General features: G+C 42.3%; 2 protein-coding genes across 6 annotated transcripts; both read right to left on the bottom strand.

Moving 5' to 3' along the window:
• Positions 1-586: 586 nt before the first annotated feature.
• On the bottom strand, positions 587-5,925 carry LOC118116874 (dynein regulatory complex subunit 2). 3 transcript variants are annotated; one of them, XM_035168820.2, is made up of 9 exons: positions 5,772-5,925; positions 5,005-5,236; positions 4,165-4,332; positions 3,550-3,719; positions 2,950-3,100; positions 2,691-2,864; positions 1,827-2,045; positions 1,649-1,750; positions 587-1,027 (listed from the first exon to the last, which is right to left on the bottom strand). In XM_035168820.2, exons 2-9 carry the CDS (start codon positions 5,155-5,157, stop codon positions 713-715), a joined length of 1,452 nt encoding a protein of 483 aa, XP_035024711.1. In that variant the 5' UTR covers positions 5,158-5,236; positions 5,772-5,925; the 3' UTR covers positions 587-712. The 3 variants fall into 3 exon arrangements, with proteins under 3 accessions (XP_035024711.1, XP_035024713.1, XP_035024714.1); XM_035168822.2 differs by having other exon boundaries at positions 5,005-5,186; XM_035168823.2 differs by having other exon boundaries at positions 5,005-5,173.
• A 233-nt stretch (positions 5,926-6,158) lies between these two features.
• On the bottom strand, positions 6,159-15,936 carry coch (coagulation factor C homolog, cochlin (Limulus polyphemus)). 3 transcript variants are annotated; one of them, XM_035168818.2, is made up of 16 exons: positions 15,836-15,936; positions 14,278-14,392; positions 14,011-14,052; positions 13,876-13,935; positions 13,462-13,618; positions 11,305-11,438; positions 10,935-11,006; positions 10,692-10,748; positions 10,309-10,456; positions 10,095-10,198; positions 9,770-9,996; positions 9,560-9,674; positions 8,798-8,941; positions 8,560-8,716; positions 7,904-7,998; positions 6,159-7,809 (listed from the first exon to the last, which is right to left on the bottom strand). In XM_035168818.2, the coding sequence occupies exons 3-16, from the start codon at positions 14,042-14,044 to the stop codon at positions 7,637-7,639; spliced, it is 1,677 nt and encodes a 558-aa protein (XP_035024709.1). In that variant the 5' UTR covers positions 14,045-14,052; positions 14,278-14,392; positions 15,836-15,936; the 3' UTR covers positions 6,159-7,636. The 3 variants fall into 3 exon arrangements, with proteins under 3 accessions (XP_035024709.1, XP_035024708.1, XP_035024710.1); XM_035168817.2 differs by having other exon boundaries at positions 15,832-15,906; XM_035168819.2 differs by having other exon boundaries at positions 10,704-10,748; positions 15,832-15,906.
• Between the last annotated feature and the right edge of the window lie 618 nt (positions 15,937-16,554).

Raw genomic sequence — 16,554 nt, 5'->3', positions numbered from 1 at the left:
CAGGAAAAACAAAACATATTACATCTTTAAAAAATAAATATATATAATTTAAAAGCCCCAACAGGTTTCTGCCGGGAAGCTGCAATTAATAAAGTATATTGAAAGAAAATGTTTTTTTATAATAAAACTTAACATTTTACTTAAACTTAAACAAAACAAATATTCAGTTAAATGGTTAAGAACTAAATTGAATATCAAAAGGAGTTAACAATAAATCAAATGGAAAACGAAATGTAACTGAAGGTCGAGGTCTTTTAAGGTAAATTAATTTATTTCTAACAACTCGTTAATTATCAGACATTTTTACAAAAGATTCAAGTTTAAGTTCCTTTTACAGAAAAAACACATTTGATCTCAAACGTGAGACTTATCTTCTTTTTTTTGTTGAATATTTTACTTTTAAAAAAGACATTTTACAATGTTTACATTTTTTTCATTATTTCTGAAAATGTATAAACTTTAAGATGAATCAAGAAAATAGTTCAGGCAGCTTATTGACTTCATAGTAAACTAAACCAGACTAAATATCAAATTCTATAAAATAAAATCACTACAAGTTCACGACTGGAATAAACCCTGAGAAACCTTGAGTTGGGCCGTCCACTTAGTTTCAAACGCAGCCTTGAGTCACGTTCAGTGAAGTGAAACCGTTTTTATTTATTTCACAGTAGAATCATGTTTTATTGACCAGCTGTTCAAACACGTCATGTTTTTAACCATCTCTCATCTGGAATGACGGTCCCAGCGTCTGTCTGACGGCGTGAGCGGCCTCGATGACGGTGTGGCGTCTGTTGGCGTCTGATGGGCCCGTCGTGGTCGGGGCCTGGGTCACAGTGAGCAGAGCGTGGCGTTCGCCGAGGCTGTGGTCGCCGAGCGTCACGGCCTCCAGGTGCTGACGCAGCAGAACCTTCAGCTGCCGGTTCTCCCGGCTCAGGTCGTCTCGCCGTTTCTTCAGAACCTCTCGGTGCAGCAGAGCAGCGCTGATGAGCCGCGTCAAACGCCACAAGTCTGCAAACTCACACGTGTCCTGCAGAGGGAGACAGAGGTCAGCGAGGTCCGAAAACTACGGGAGTCACAAAGATCGTTAAAGGAGACGAGAGGTTTTCTTCCTGTAGTTTTTTTTATCAAGGTTTTTGTGAATGTAAAAGTTAAAAAGCTCAGAAAACACTGAAGCTCTGAATCATCACGATATCACGTGACATCCCGATGACACGCCCCCTGAATTCAGAGAAAATAACTGATCTGTTGTCTTAACTCCAAACACGTCTGCTTCAGTTGATGTGGATACAAACAGCGGATGTTTTTACAATCCAGTGTGTCACTGTCTTTTTAATCGGGGGGGGGGTGTCTTAAAGAGACAGAGGCTGAAACCAAGAGTTCGAGACAGAGGCTGAAGAGAGGAGCTGCAGCGATGGACGGTCTGAGGAACGGGATTCTGAGCTTTAGATCCTGAAAACATTTCACAGTCATGACACTGATTAAAACATGAACATGAAGAAGCAGAAAAAGATTTACAAAATCCTCCGGACGTGCACCGACGCACTGTAAAGTGCAATGCTCTATTTTTATTATGTTCTATTGGTTCTTCTCTTCAGTTACTGCAAAACATCTGGACTTTAATCCATCATCATCCATCAGAGCCTCACACCTCAGCTGCTTCCTCCTCAGATGTGGGACGGTCTTCATCTGAAGACAGGAACTCCTTCTCCAGCTTCCGGCACATTTCAGCGACACGTAAAACTCTGTCCCCCTGAAACACGGAGCGAGAAAACTGAGCGAACAGAACGTGCATCAGAACGTCAGCAGACAGACATCGCAGATTTCACCTTGGCGATGACCTCCTGCAGTTTCTTGGCGGCGGCGTTGCTCTGCACGCTGAGGTCAGCGAGATGTTTCCTCGCCGCTGACTGACCCCGGGTCAGCTGATCACGAAGCTTGCGAGTCCTTTGGTTCACCTGGTACGTGGCGGCCGTCAGATCTCGTTCCACCAACTCCTTCTCTGTCTGACTGGACTTCAGCTTCATCCTCAGCTGGAACATGGAGTCCTGAGGAAAAAGAGGAGAAGCAGGAGACGACTCACGACCTCCGAATAAAGATCCTCCATTTATTTCTCTCTGGATCAGACGTTCAGATCCTGAGGTTCTTCGTCTCATCGCTCATTCACAAACTGATCTGGTGAAGGGGAAACTGTTCCTGAAATATTGAGTTTAAATGAGCAAATAAGAGAAAAGATGTTTTCACCCTTTGTTTATCAGCAGGATTAAAAACTACTGGACCGATTTTCTTGCAACTCGGTGGAGGGATGAGACGGATCCAGTAATATTTGATCTCTTTCTTCAACATTGTGAGATGTTATTTATGATTATGAATTACTCGTTACTCTTCTGAAAAGATCTGATGTATTTATTGGACTGATGTTTATTGGATTTAGTTTGGACGTGGTTTTAGGAGGAGGCCGTTGGGTCGGAGCTCCCGAGTCGGATTCTAGTGAAAACAGAATTTATTGTGACGTTGGAATCAGTGATTTGTTGAAGTCGTCGTCGGTTGGAAGAAGATTTGAAACATGAAGTTTCCTCTGTGTTTCTGAACTTTGGAAACGTGTGTTGCTCACAGTTCACATATCACATATTTAATATTCCCTTTGTTCTCGATGATCAATCTTCACCAGAGAAAACCTCAGAAACTCTGACCTGCAGCTTCCTGAGCCGCCTCATGCTTCTGTCACTCGTCTGAATCAACTGCTGGTTCTTCAGGAGCAGCTCGTCCAGTTCTGTTGCTTCTTTGTGGTGGAGCTGCAGAGTCTCCTGCTTCTGTCGAGTCTTCTCCTTCAGCAGCATCGAACCCTCCAGGAGCAGAGCCGCCCTCTGTCCACAGAGACAAAGAGACAAAGAGTCAAAGAGACTGAGACAAACCGCACAGAGCTGGAGGACAAGTGCTTCTGTGACCTACCCGCTCCTCGTGAGCGCTCTCGTACGCTGCGATGCTTTCACTGTACAGTCTGAGGATGTCATTCATCACTGCTTCATGTTGCTGCTCCACAGTGAACTTTGCATCTTCCAGATCAGCTCGCTGCTGCCGAGAGTGCTGCTGCATCTGACTCCTGAAAACACAGCAGAGGGATCAAACCACCGCAGCCGCAGATCCCCTGAGTTCCACTTGTCCACAGGAACCAAACCTGATTCCAAATTTCCAAGTTGTGTCTTTGCATCTTTGTTTTCTCTTTGCATCTGTTTAGTGTCTCTTTGCATCTGCTTAGTGTCTCTTTGCATCTGTCTAGTGTCTCTTTGCATCTGCTTAGTGTCTCTTTGCATCTGTCTAGTGTCTCTTAACATCTGTTTTCTCTTTGCATCTGTCTAGTGTCTCTTTGCATCTGTCTAGTGTCTCTTTGCATCTGTTTTCTCTTTGCATCTGTTTTCTCTTTGCATCTGTTTTCTCGTTGCATCTAAAGCTCAAAGTGTAAAATCATGTTTCATACGAAGATCCATTTCCTCTGGTGGTTCCTTGTGATTTCTCCTCCCTGCAGGGGGCGCTGTGGCTCCTCACACTGACCTGTCGGAGTTGAACGTGCAGCTCAGGTGCTGCAGTCCTTCCTCCCACTGCCGCTGCAGAACCATCAGCTGTTTCTCCTGCTGCGCCCGCAGTCGCTCGACGTGCTGCAGGTGGAGCTGCTGCACCTGAGCCGCCTGATGCTCCGCCTCCTGCAGGTCTCGCTCCAGCCGCTGGGAAACAAACAGGAAGTGAAGTGTCGCTGGAGCTTCCTCCCAAAGTAAAGGACCATAACATGCACATCTGTGTGACCTCAGCAGCGCCACCAACAGAGCAGATGGTATATTTAAATGTTCTTATTATTTTATACTTCACATCTTCTTCCTCTTCTTCATCACAACTAAACACAAACTGAATTTTCTCTACTGAACAGATGAACAGATCAAAGTGTCCACATACTTCTGTCAGAACGTCATTCACTCTTAATTTCTTTATTTGTTACATTATTTCAACATGAGGCTTTTATTTTGTACCTACTTCCTGTGATGGTTGAACGTTTCCTCGACTCTGTTATAAATAAAGTTTGAGTTTGACCTCATGAATTCAACTTGTTGACGTGTTTCTTCAACTCGAGGAAAAGAGACATTCGGACGTTGGAACTCCAGAGCAGCGTCTCACCTTGATGACATCATCCACGGCGTCCAGCTGCCTGTCAAACGTCTGACTGAGGACGTCGATGTCCGTACGAAGCTCGGAGGCTCGAGTCTGTCGGAGAATCGACCTCCAGCCGTCGCCGAGCTTCAGGAGGTTCACTGACGTGTTGTTTTCCTCCTTCTGCAACTTGTCCTGATTCCAACAGAAACATCAAATATCAGTTCTGTGGATTCGTGTTTGACCTGATGCATTTTTTATTTAATTTACATTTACTCAGGAAAATATATCAGAATCATTCGTGACATTTTATAAACATGGATCCCAAAAGTGAAGCCAAATCATCTGTATCGCCCCCTGGTGTCTGGCTGCAGTATAAGATCATATATATCCTCCATGTTAGCAGATGGGACATGGGCCAAAATGAAAAAATCGAAGTAGACGTTAAATAAATGTTTGTGAAGATGTTTCTGTCTTTTCAGGTCATTCTCATCTCTCTGAAGTTTGTTCAAGTGTTTCTTTTTAAAAGAGCTTCACTTTCCACCTGGTCACAGTATTAACTTCCTTGTTCATTGATAATTAAGATTTCAGAGTATAGATTTTAGAAATCAGATCCTCCACCAGCTCCATGTTTCGTTTGTTACACTAATAATTTCATCTTTCATTATTCTGATTTGATTCAGAGGATCAACATCTTCAGATCATCGTCAACAAGCAGCCAAACCAAGAAATGAAATGAATACACGAGAATCAACACAAAAACATCAGAAGGAAACAAACGCTCACAATCTCAAACTCTACGAGTTCAGTTCTCACCAGATAAATGAATCCAGCACAAAGTCAGAAACACTGAATCAGAGTCGTTACCTTGAGGAACAGAGCGAGGATCTCCTCTTTCTTCTTGGTGGTCTCCTCCTCAGCCTGAGCTCTCTGCTGCTGATACACAAGCTTCTCCTCCTCCGTCCTTCCTCCTTTACCTCCTCCTCCTCCTCCTCCTCCTCTCTTTACTTTCCTCGGCATTATGTTCAATGTCTCACTGCAATAAAGTCCTCCGGGATGATGTCACCAGGTTAAAAAAGACACGTTCAAAATAGAGAAACTGTAGAAAAGTTCAATATTTAAAAAACTAAGTAAAGATATTTGAAAAAATGTGTTTACGACAAACAAAGAAACTTACGGAAGAAAAAAAAATATTACTAATACTATTACAACTACTACTACTACTACAACTAATAATAATACTATTACTAATACTACTACTACTACTACTACTACTACAACAACTACTACTATTACTACAACTACTACAACAACTACTAATAATAATAATACTACTACTACAACTAATAATAATAATAATAATAATACTATTACTAATACTACAACATCTACTACTAATACTGATACTACTAGTGATAAAAAAAAAAATAATTGTTGCATCGAAAAACTCGACTTGAAAAGTAACTAACGGTCCGTTACATGTAATAGAGTAGAAATACTTCGGTAGATACAGGACTTTTATTTGTAATCGAGTATTTTCAGAAACTTAAACGTGTTTATTTATCGAAAGTTTCACCGCACGCGACTTAATGACGAAAGCGGAAGTAGAGTCGAGTAGTTTTTGTCTAACTTACCTGTAAAAAGTGAGAAAACACCTGAAGCACGTGACGAGTCCGACTGTAAATAAAGAGGTCCTCTGTCTCCATGGCAACAAGCACACAACACACGTCACGTCCGGTCCGGACGAAGCAAACCGTCACGTGACCCCGTCGATAACAACTCGTGGAATGGATGTGGAAGTCACGTGTTTCCGTCTTTAATTTAATGTATTAGGTTATTGATCAATATCAGACTCGGGTGGTCAAAGGTCAAAGGTCACCTTCTGAAGTTCAGTCTTAATAAAGTTGAAGGATTTAGTTTGAATGTTTTGTGTATTTTTGGTTTTGAAGCTTTTGAAGCACAGTCACGTTCTTGCTGTGTTGTGTGTTCTGCAGATTGGACACCAGGTGGCGACACCTCCCTGTAAAAATATGAATTCTTTATTGGGAAACACAAGAGGTTTACAAACAGAAGAGAATTCAGAGGTTTCATTCACACAGATGATCTATTCGATGTTCTTTCCATTCCTGTTCATCATTTTGTGTTAAACATGATCCTTTCTTTCCTTTTCCAAAACTACAAACATTTAATAAACTGATTCTATGAAAGGGGAAATAATCATCTGTGTCAATGTCAAACAACAAGAAAGAACATATGTACGGTTTTATTACTTATAGAAGTTTCTTCTCATGATTGTTTTTACAAAATCCCTTTGTAACGATATTAAAGTAAAAGTTTATTCTAATTTGGGGAAAGGTTTATATAAATACAATACAAAAAGAAAAGGTTCAAAGGATTTAACTCTGAGTTTTATCAGTTTGAGTGAAATAATAATTAAAAGTACAAATACAAAGACTTGTGAATTAGTTTCTTCCCTCTGAGACAAAGTTCTGTAGAAATGCAAATTATTTAACAACTCAAGTTTCTCTTGATTCTTTCTGACATCAAAAAATAGAATTATCATTATGATGGACCAATTCAAAACATTTGGTTCACGTATAAACGAGAAAAGGGAATTTTGTACAATGGAAAATGTCATGTGCACTTTAAAGTTTTGGAAGTTTTATTTCAGATAAATGTTCCCAAGGTGAAGAATGAAGCTCCATGCTCTAGTTTTTTTCTTACAAAAGAGATAAAGTTATTAAAATACACGTAATACACGACCTGAAGCTCAGTCTGTTTTACTCCAAATGGAAAAGTTAAGAATCAATTCAACGTTTTTTTAAAAACCATCTTGTGTTTTTTTTCCAGAGTCAAAAACATCAGAAACAAAACCTCCAGAAAACACGTGAAACATTTTGAGATAAATATCGTGCATCAGTCACGAGAAGTGAAATCTTCACATTTAACGATAAAAAAACTGCCACTAAATGTATAAAAAAGAAATACAATACATTTTTAATTTGTGTTATTATTCATTAATGATATTTTCTAAAGGACAAAGTATCTGGAGACGTTTTCTCATAATAAAATGTTATGTACAGGATCTCATATGAATTAAAGATACAGATATAAAGTCTGGTCAATAAGAAATAAACTGAATCATGAACAGTTATAATTATGAATCTGATCTCATTTTCACAGCAGATCCTTCTGCTCCAGTTTCCTCATAATTGTAATTTAATGAAGCATCTTAGATTCTAAACGATCTCAGAGCTGCAGTTCATTAGTTAATCTTTATTAGTGATCTGTGGTTTGTTAGTTATTTAATTATTTAAAGTTTTTCATAGTGTTCGATTTACATTTGAAAGATAATCTGAGTTGTAAAGTGAATGAGTTCATACGTGCTGAGGATCCAACGCCTCCTTTATCAAATGGAAAAAGGTTGTTAGTGTAAATCCTATCTTTCCATGTCGTTAACGTGTGAAGTGTTTATTTACAGTGTGTGTGCTCGTGTTGCTCAGTTGCTCTCGGTGAAGTCTCGGCAGATCCCTTTGACGATCACAGGGACGAACCCTGTGAGGCCGGTGAAGTCTCTGGTGAAGAGGGTGTGTCCGTCTTTGGGCTGCGATGACATCGCTCTGAGGTCATCCAGGGGGGCCCAGGCCACGCCCACAGAGTAAATGGTGATGCCTGGTGATTGGTTGATGGATGAGATGGGATGTAAACAATGACTGAACACAAACAGCTGTTGTTCTAACACACACACACACACAGAGACACACACCTTGTTTCTGTGCCTCCAGCGCCGGGAGTCTCACGTCATCGTACGATTGACCATCCGTCACCACGATGAGGAAGTTGCGGCCTGGTCCCGTTCGTCTGGAGGAAACAGAAGAAGAGGTGGAACCTGTCGTTCACGAGGTGAAGGGATCATCACCTCACTGATCACTTCATCACAAATATTCTTCTTAGAAATAATCTAAACTTTCTGATTTAAATCTAATGTCCACTGACTGTCTTCTCCTGCAGCTCAGTCTTTTGGACATTTTCACAGATTTCTGAGGTCTCAGTCTCCCCCTGACCTTCACCTGACCTCCACCTGACCTCCCCTGACCTCCCGTGACCTCTCCTGACCTCCACCTGACCTCCCCTGACCTCCACCTGACCTCCCGTGACCTCCCTGACCTCCTGGTCTCCCCTGACCTCCACCTGACCTCCACCTGACCTCCCGTGACCTCCCCTGACCTCCCCTGATCTCCCCTGACCTCCACCTGACCTCCCTGACCTCCCTGACCTCCCGTGACCTCCCTGACCTCTCCTGACCTCCCCTGACCTCCACCTGACCTCCCTGACCTCCACCTGACCTCCACCTGACCTCCACCTGACCTCCCGTGACCTCCCGTGACCTCCCGTGACCTCCCCTGACCTCCCAGCTGTTACCTGAACAGCTTGTTGGCGGTGTAGCTGATGGCTTCTCCTGTGGACGTCCCTCCGCTCATGTAGTGGATCCTCTTCAGGGCGTTGACGGCCTCCTCTTTGTCATGGTGGTCAAACAGGCCGAACTCCAGCCTCTGTTCGTAGGTGAACTGCACCGCACCTGCACCACGTCACAGTCAGTCAGCCAATCAGCTCATCAGTGAATCATTAACAGTTTCAGGTAATCAACCGTCGAGCTGACCGATGCGAGCGCCAATATCCGAGATGTCGAAGCTCCTGGCAATTCCCACCAGGAAGTCCAGGACCAGTTGGAAGTTCCCCTCGCCGACGCTGGACGATCCGTCGATCAGGAAACCGATGTTGACCGAGTTGTAGCAGGTTTTACCTAAAAACACACATTTAGACATTTAGTTACTATGTGTCTAGTTACTATGTGTTTAGTTACTATGTGTCTAGTTACTATGTGTCTAGTTACTATGTGTCTAGTTACTATGTGTTTAGTTACTATGTGTCTAGTTACTATGTGTCTAGTTACTATGTGTTTAGTTACTATGTGTTTAGTTACTATGTGTCTAGTTACTATGTGTCTAGTTACTATGTGTTTAGTTACTATGTGTCTAGTTACTATGTGTCTAGTTACTATGTGTTTAGTTACTATGTGTTTAGTTACTATGTGTCTAGTTACTATGTGTCTAGTTACAGAAGGACTCACTTCATCATATAAATTTATTCCATCTTAAAAATAATATAAAATAATAATAACAATCATCATTTTTATGCATCAGATCTTTTGGTTTATTGGAAGAATGACTCTGGGATTGATTGGTTGATTGATTGATTGATTGGATGATTGATTGGTTGATTGATTGGTTGGTTGATTAGTTGATTGGTTGATTGGTTGATTGGTTGGTTGATTGATTGGTTGATTGGTTGATTGATTGATCGATTGGTTGATTGGTTGATTGATCGGTCGGTCGGTCGGTCGGTCGGTCGGTCGACTCACTGCAGAGCAGGCCGTCCAGCGAGCAGAGTCTCTGGCTGAGAGGTTTCACATGTTTGGTGGTGCTGAACCAGCCGGGGATCAGGTAGCTGAAGAAACCGTTATCTTTACAAACCGCCTGCACGACGAGAGACGAAGAAATTCTGTCCTCATTAAAACAGCATTTAGATCAAATGAGCTTCATCACATCTTTAGATGAAGTCCATCTCAAACCTTCTTCATGAAGTCCTTGTCCCGCACCATGGCGAGCTCCTCCGGCGCCGGCTTGGCCACGGAAACCAAGAAGACGTTGATGCCGGACTCACGTGCCAACATGGCCGCCTGCTCCAGGTCGTCAGATGGCCACCCGTCAAGCAGCACCATCATCACCCGTGGGTGACCTCGCCTCCCCCCGTTCTCCTGGATGAAGAAGGTCTCTGCTGCCTGCATGATGGCTTTACCTGCAGGACGCCACCACAAGAACATCGAGAACCACAAGAACCACAAGAACCTGCACATCTGGACTGTGTGTGTGTGTGTGTGTGTGTGTGTGTGTTACCTGTGTTGGTGTTTCCTCCCAGGTAAGACACCTCCTTGATGGCAAACGTCAGCTCTTTAGGTTGAGTGTAGTTGGTGAGGAGGAACTCTGTCCTGGGAGAATCACTGCACACACACACACACACACACACACACACAGTTGATATTTGCTGCAGTGTGTGTGTGTGTGTGTGTGTGTGTGTCGGTGTGTGTGTGTGTGTGTGTGTGTGTCACACCTGGCCTGTATCAGGCCCACATGTGGTCCAATCGGTCCCACCCTCAACATGGCGGCCAGTTTGACGACAAAGTTCTTCTGCAAGTTGAACCTTCGCTGTCCAATGTTGTTACTGCTGTCGATCACCATGGCGATGTCGATCTGACAGTCTACACACACACACACACACACACACACACACACACACACACACACACACACACACACACACACACACACACACACACACACACACACAAAGTTAAATGTTCACTGCATCAGAGCTTTTCTCTGAAACCTCAAATTAGTGTAAAAACGTTTTTGCTTAATAGAGGATTTTTTTTTATTAATTTGTTTCCATTAATCTAATAAGATTTTTCAAAACTTTGATGGAGTCACATCAACCTTTATTTCCACCTGTCAGAGCTTTCTTCACTGAGGGCTTCTTCTGAGGCTTTTTCACTGCAACACAACACAACACAACACACACACACACACACACACACACACACACACACACACACACACACACACACACACACAGTTTAACTATCATCTGCTGGATTAAACAAAAACAAAAGAACAAAACGATTTGAAATTATAAATGTATATGAAATATAATCTAAATGACACATCTGGATCAGTTACCTGGTTGTGCAGCTGCAGGAAGAGCTGTGGTACTGGTGACACTGGTCAGCTCTAATGGAACACTCACAGGCTCTGGTAACACACACACACACACACACACACACACACACACACACACACACACACACATTTATTAATACACAGTATTTGTACATATATTCTGTGTCTGTGCATCTGTTTTTATTTTCTTGTTTCAATAAAATAAAAGATAAAAAGTAGTTCTAATGTAGAAAAGAAGACGCTGAGTTTGAAACCAGATTCTTTGTCGATAAACGAATCAGTTGAAGTTATTTTGTGACGCGAGCTGTTGACAGAAGTTTTCATTCGCTGCCTGAAACAATCAGCTGATCAACAGTGTGGCTCCACCTACTGGCGAGGCTGAAGGAGGCGCTCCACTGGGTCAGGGGCTGTGATTGGATGCCGTGGGCGTAGGAGCTCATGTAGTTGTGGCGTCCCTGCAGCTTGTGGACCCTGACGGGGCCTCCGGACGGACCCAGCACCCCCCTGTGGAGGGAGACAGACACTTGACTGGACGTGGTCCAACAGATCTAATGTCTTTCTCCAGTTCTCTTCTTTACCATGAGACTGAATCCTCTGTGGTCAACATGAACCTGCTGATGGGCCCCTGGCAAACAGGGGCCCCCGCTGACCCCTTCGTTTCCCCACTAAACACACCAGCTTCATTATGTCCACAGGACCCAGAAACCAACAGCAACAAAAACATCTATCGTCAATAATCATGAGACCTGATCAATAATCAAAGACAGTTCTCTGAGTGACAAGTGTCAGTTTGTTAAATGTGAATATTTGTAAGAAGATGAACTGTTAAAACAAACTTACCTGAAGTTTGTCTCTTAACAACTTTACAAGAAATGAGCACAAAATAAACTTAAGAGACTTGAACCCAGACTTCAACCAGATGGAGGCTGGACGAGTTAACACAGGGAAATATGTTGATTAAATATTAACCTCAGACTTTGACCTTGAGGATTCATTTCTGTCTGTTTCACAACAAGTCGCTCTCTCCGATTGTTATTTTAATGTTTCTTCTCTAAATGAACAAAAGATCAATAAAGAGTCAAAGTGACTGTGAGCTTTGCATGGAAAAGATTGTAAAGCAGGAAACGTTGAATGTGGTTTGAGGATCAGACTTCAGAGACGCGTCCGACAGGAAGGAAGATGAGAAGTGAAAGAAGGATGAAGGGTCCTGAGGGAGCAGACTGTGTGTTTCCTCTGCGGAGGAAGGAGGAGGTCAGTCTGGGTTGAGACTTTAATCCTTCGCTGCTGCACATTCCTTCAGTGTTTAGTTGAGGTTCAGCAGACAGAAGGACTCATGCTGCTCATTATTATGTCACATCAACACATCAGAAACACCTGAAACTCCAATCGGTTGGAGAAACGGCTTCTGATCGCTGTCGCCTTCCTGTCGTCTGTTTTCAAACTGTTGATCAAACTGAGACGGAGCGGAGGGAAGGTACCTACGACCAAAAGTACCCAGAACTCTTCTCAAGGAACTAAACGTTTGCCTGCGTTCCCACCGCGAACATTTAGGTAAAAGAAACAACAAGCTGTTCTACTCCAGTCCAGCAGGTGGCAGTGATGCAGGCGACTGACAGTTTCCATTTCCTTCAGATTAAATATTCATTAAGGTTCAGACTTTATCATCGCTCCCTCTGTTGCTCACGTGTTGAAACAGAATCACAAGGTTTTTACATGTTTTAGAATGAAAGTTCAACCTCCGAACAGTTCCAACTGAATTTGATTCCTGCAGTTTTGTTTAAAAACTGTTTTTGTGACATTTCAGCTTTTAGCAAAAATATAAATTAAATCTGGTGGAAAATGTTGGTTCATTGTCTCTTATTGTTATTGTGGCCTGTTAACGGACACTTGGACACTTGGACACTTGGACACTTGGACACTTTTCATTCCTTGAATCATAAAATTCACATGAACAGTCGTCAGATTAGCTAAAATTATGAGAATAAAAAACAAGTTACAAGACTCATGTGGCTGACTGAGACGTGTACAGTCGTGTACAGATGTGTACAGATGTGTACAGATGTATACAGACATATACAGACGTGTACAGTTGTGTACAGTCGTGTACAGACGTGTACAGATGTGTACAGACGTGTACAGACATATACAGATGTGTACAGATGTTACGATGTACAGACGTGTACAGTTGTGTACAGTCGTGTACAGACGTGTACAGACGTGTACAGATGTGTACAGACGTGTACAGTCGTGTACAGACATATACAGACGTGTACAGATGTGTACAGACGTGTACAGATGTGTACAGTGGTGTACAGACATGTACAGATGTGTACAGATGTGTACAGACGTGTACAGATGTGTACAGATGTGTACAGACGTGTACAGACATGTACAGACATGTACAGACGTGTACAGACGTGTACAGACGTGTACAGATGTGTACAGACGTGTACAGACATATACAGACGTGTACAGTTGTGTACAGTCGTGTGAGACACTTCCCTTCAGATCTGAACAAAGGTCGTACCTGTGGACAGCAGCTCCACAGACGGAGGAGACGGAGGCGTAGATTCCCGTCCCGAACACAGACACCCCCCCCTGGGTGCAGTCAGGAGGACATAACACCACCACCCCGTCCTCCATCAGGTCGGCTCCCCGGGTCACACAGGGGATCGGGTGAGGCACTGATCAAAGAGTAACATGTACTTCAGAACTTTGATGTATTCATGTCGATATGTTGAACTGTTCCTTCAACATTCTGCTGCAGAGCAAACAGACCAGTTTCATCTCAGGTCGATATAAACACAGGGAGCGCCGGTTAGCGTCCGACCACAGGAAGCACGTCACCAACGTGAACAATACGACGATCAGAAGTGAACAAGTGAGGAGGAACCTGTCAGGAGCTAATAACAAGTCACATGACGCAAGATTCAGGACTGACCGCTGGACTCTGAACTGTCCACTGACGACATGGAGGAGAGGAGGAGGAGGAGGAGGAGGCCTGCAGACGAAGAGAGAGAGAGATCATATGTACCTGTCATCAGAGAGGGGAGAGAGAAAGAGAGGGGGGGTTTACCTGTCAGAGGCAGCAGGACGGACAGAAAAGACATTTCTGCACCTGAAACACAGTCAACAACATATATGATTGATTTATATATGATATAGAGTCAGAAAACATGTGTTTATATATGATCATAAGCAGTCAGCAATTATATTTATATATGATGATAAACAAACTGATCACAAACGTTGATTATTAGACTTTATACAGATTCATCTCAGATTTTGATTGAATCAAACAACTAATCATCATTAACCAACTTTAATCAGATCGATCCGTTACCGTGACGATATCTCAGAACTTCAGAGGACTGGACCTATGGCTCCGCCTCCTTCGTGAATCGGGTCTACGGAGGATTTACCACGTCACCGGCTCGCCCCGCTCTTGTTGCTGTTACCTAGCAACAGAGGTGAAGGGTTTTTTAACATGTGAACATTTCGCTGCTCAGTGAGCTGAAGCGTGACTTCATTTCTCTGGGATCAGTTCCCAGTGGAAGTGGGACAGTGCTGCTGGGACATCGCAGCTCATTAATACAAACTCTTGATTACATTTAAAGAGAAGTCGCAGACTAAAGATCGCAAACTGTGATGTAAAAGTGACTTTAGTCAATAAATCAAATTGCCCACGAGCTCAGATCATTAGAGCAGAGCTGAGGTAGATGAATCTAACTCAGAGAGGTTAGTTAGCTGTTAGTTAAGTGTGATAGACAGCAGCTAGTCCACTCTCCTCACCACCCGTTTAACTAGTCAACTTATCAGATTCATATTCTTTAGGCCACAGACTCTGGTGCAGACGCCTGCACACTGAGGCAACACCACGTTTTATAGTTATAATAATGATAACAACTTTATTAGTATAGCACTTATCTAAACGAGGTTACAAGTGGTAACTATGAAGAATCGATTGTAATAAAAGATATTCTGTTCATTCTAACTCAAGAGACAGATCACGACATAATGAGGTCGAGACCGTAGGTTTGTAGTTTACAGTTCCCAGTTATCACTAGTTATCACTATGTACTAAATATATATATATATATAACTAATAACCAAACAGTTATTTAAACATAATCAGTCACTTAATAAACCAGTTAATCTGTACACTAAAAAACCAGTCAACTTATATCCATGAACAAGTTAATTAGTTAGTTAACCAATCACAATTCAAACCAGTCAGTGAATGACTTAACCCTATAACTAGTCACCAGGTCAGCTCCAGTCAACTGATGAGTAAACCAGCAACTAAACCAGGTAGTAAACAGTTGAACAAACAAGTAAAGCATTAGTGAACAGGCTACGTCAACAGTTCACTCAGTAAACCAGTCAGCCACAGCAGGTTAAGGGTTTAAATAGCCAGTAAACCAGTTAACAGACAAAGTGAGATGGTAAACAGACATTCGTTAGTAGGTTAACAGTTAGTGACCTGTTAAACAGTTTATTCATAAACTAAAAACAACTAGTTGAGACAGTAACTAACCACTTTGTGAAGCAGGCAGTTAACTGTTAAATAAGATCAGTAACCTGGTAAAAAGTGGTAAACTGGTGAGTAGTTACCTCAGTAAACCAGCTGACAGACAGTTATTGGTCAGTCAGTAAACTAATCAGCCAATAAGTGAACCAATCACAATTGATCCAGCCATTAACTAAGTTAACAAATGATAACGTTTGTATAAACAAAACGAAAACTAGTCACCAGCCAGTAAGACAAAGTTGAACTCAGTAAACCTGGAGGCAAGCAAGACATCAGCTAGTTAAAACAGGTTGGTTATAAACCAGTTAACTCTGTGTTAATCTACCATTGCTCAGTTAACTAGTCAGTAAATAAACTCAGTCTTACTGACTGTTTCTGCAACAGACGCCTCAGACGCTTTAATCCCAGGAAGCAGCAGCAGGCGGGAAGATGAGTGTGGAACGCCCAGAGAGAGAGAGAGGCAGCCCTTTAAATAGGCTCTCACACACACACACACAGACACACACACACACAGACACACACACACACACACACACACACACACACACACACACACACACACACACACACACACACACAGGAGGAGGTGGGAGGGGCTTCAGTGACAGGTCGACCTGAGAGAAAATGAGAAACAGAACAAGTGAAGAAAAACAAAGACTGATGAAGATGAAGATGAAGAAGATGATGAAGCTGAAGATGATGAAGATGATTAAGAAGCTGAAGTAGAAGATGAAGATGATGAAGAAGATGATGAAGCTGAAGTAGATGATGAAGCTGAAGAAGATGAAGATGATGAAGAAGATGAAGAAGATGAAGATGATTAAGAAGATGAAGAAGATGAAGATGATGAAGAAGATGAAGAAGATGAAGATGATTAAGAAGATGAAGAAGATGAAGATGATTAAGAAAATGATGAAGATGAAGATGATGAAGATGATGAAGAAGATGAAGAAGATGAAGATGATTAAGAAGATGAAGAAGATGAAGATGATGAAGAAGCTGAAGTAGATGAAGATGATGAAGATGATGAGAAGATGAAGAAGATGAAGAAGATGAAGAAGATGAAGAAGATGAAGATGATGAAGATGA

The sequence above is a fragment of the Hippoglossus stenolepis genome, chromosome 10 (assembly GCF_022539355.2).
Source record: "Hippoglossus stenolepis isolate QCI-W04-F060 chromosome 10, HSTE1.2, whole genome shotgun sequence".
In the NCBI taxonomy this organism is placed as follows: domain Eukaryota; kingdom Metazoa; phylum Chordata; class Actinopteri; order Pleuronectiformes; family Pleuronectidae; genus Hippoglossus; species Hippoglossus stenolepis.
The sequence above is the reverse complement of the archived record's forward strand: the minus strand, read 5'-3'. Positions and strand labels throughout refer to the sequence as shown.

Bases quoted from the DNA above. Each gene is read 5' to 3' on its own strand.
- LOC118116874 (XM_035168820.2), bottom strand. From the start codon at position 5,157: ATGCCGAGGAAAGTAAAGAGAGGAGGAGGAGGAGGAGGAGGAGGTAAA. The intron at 3,101-3,549 runs GTCAGTGTGAGG...CTGTGTTTTCAG, and splicing joins TGCACGTTCAACTCCGACAG to GAGTCAGATGCAGCAGCACT. The intron at 1,751-1,826 runs GTGAAATCTGCG...TCCGTGTTTCAG, and splicing joins TGCAGGAGGTCATCGCCAAG to GGGGACAGAGTTTTACGTGT.
- coch (XM_035168818.2), bottom strand. From the start codon at position 14,044: ATGTCTTTTCTGTCCGTCCTGCTGCCTCTGACAG. The intron at 9,997-10,094 runs GTAACACACACA...GGCGTCCTGCAG, and splicing joins GGGAGGAAACACCAACACAG to GTAAAGCCATCATGCAGGCA. The intron at 8,717-8,797 runs GTCAGCTCGACG...GACGTGGTGCAG, and splicing joins GGATATTGGCGCTCGCATCG to GTGCGGTGCAGTTCACCTAC.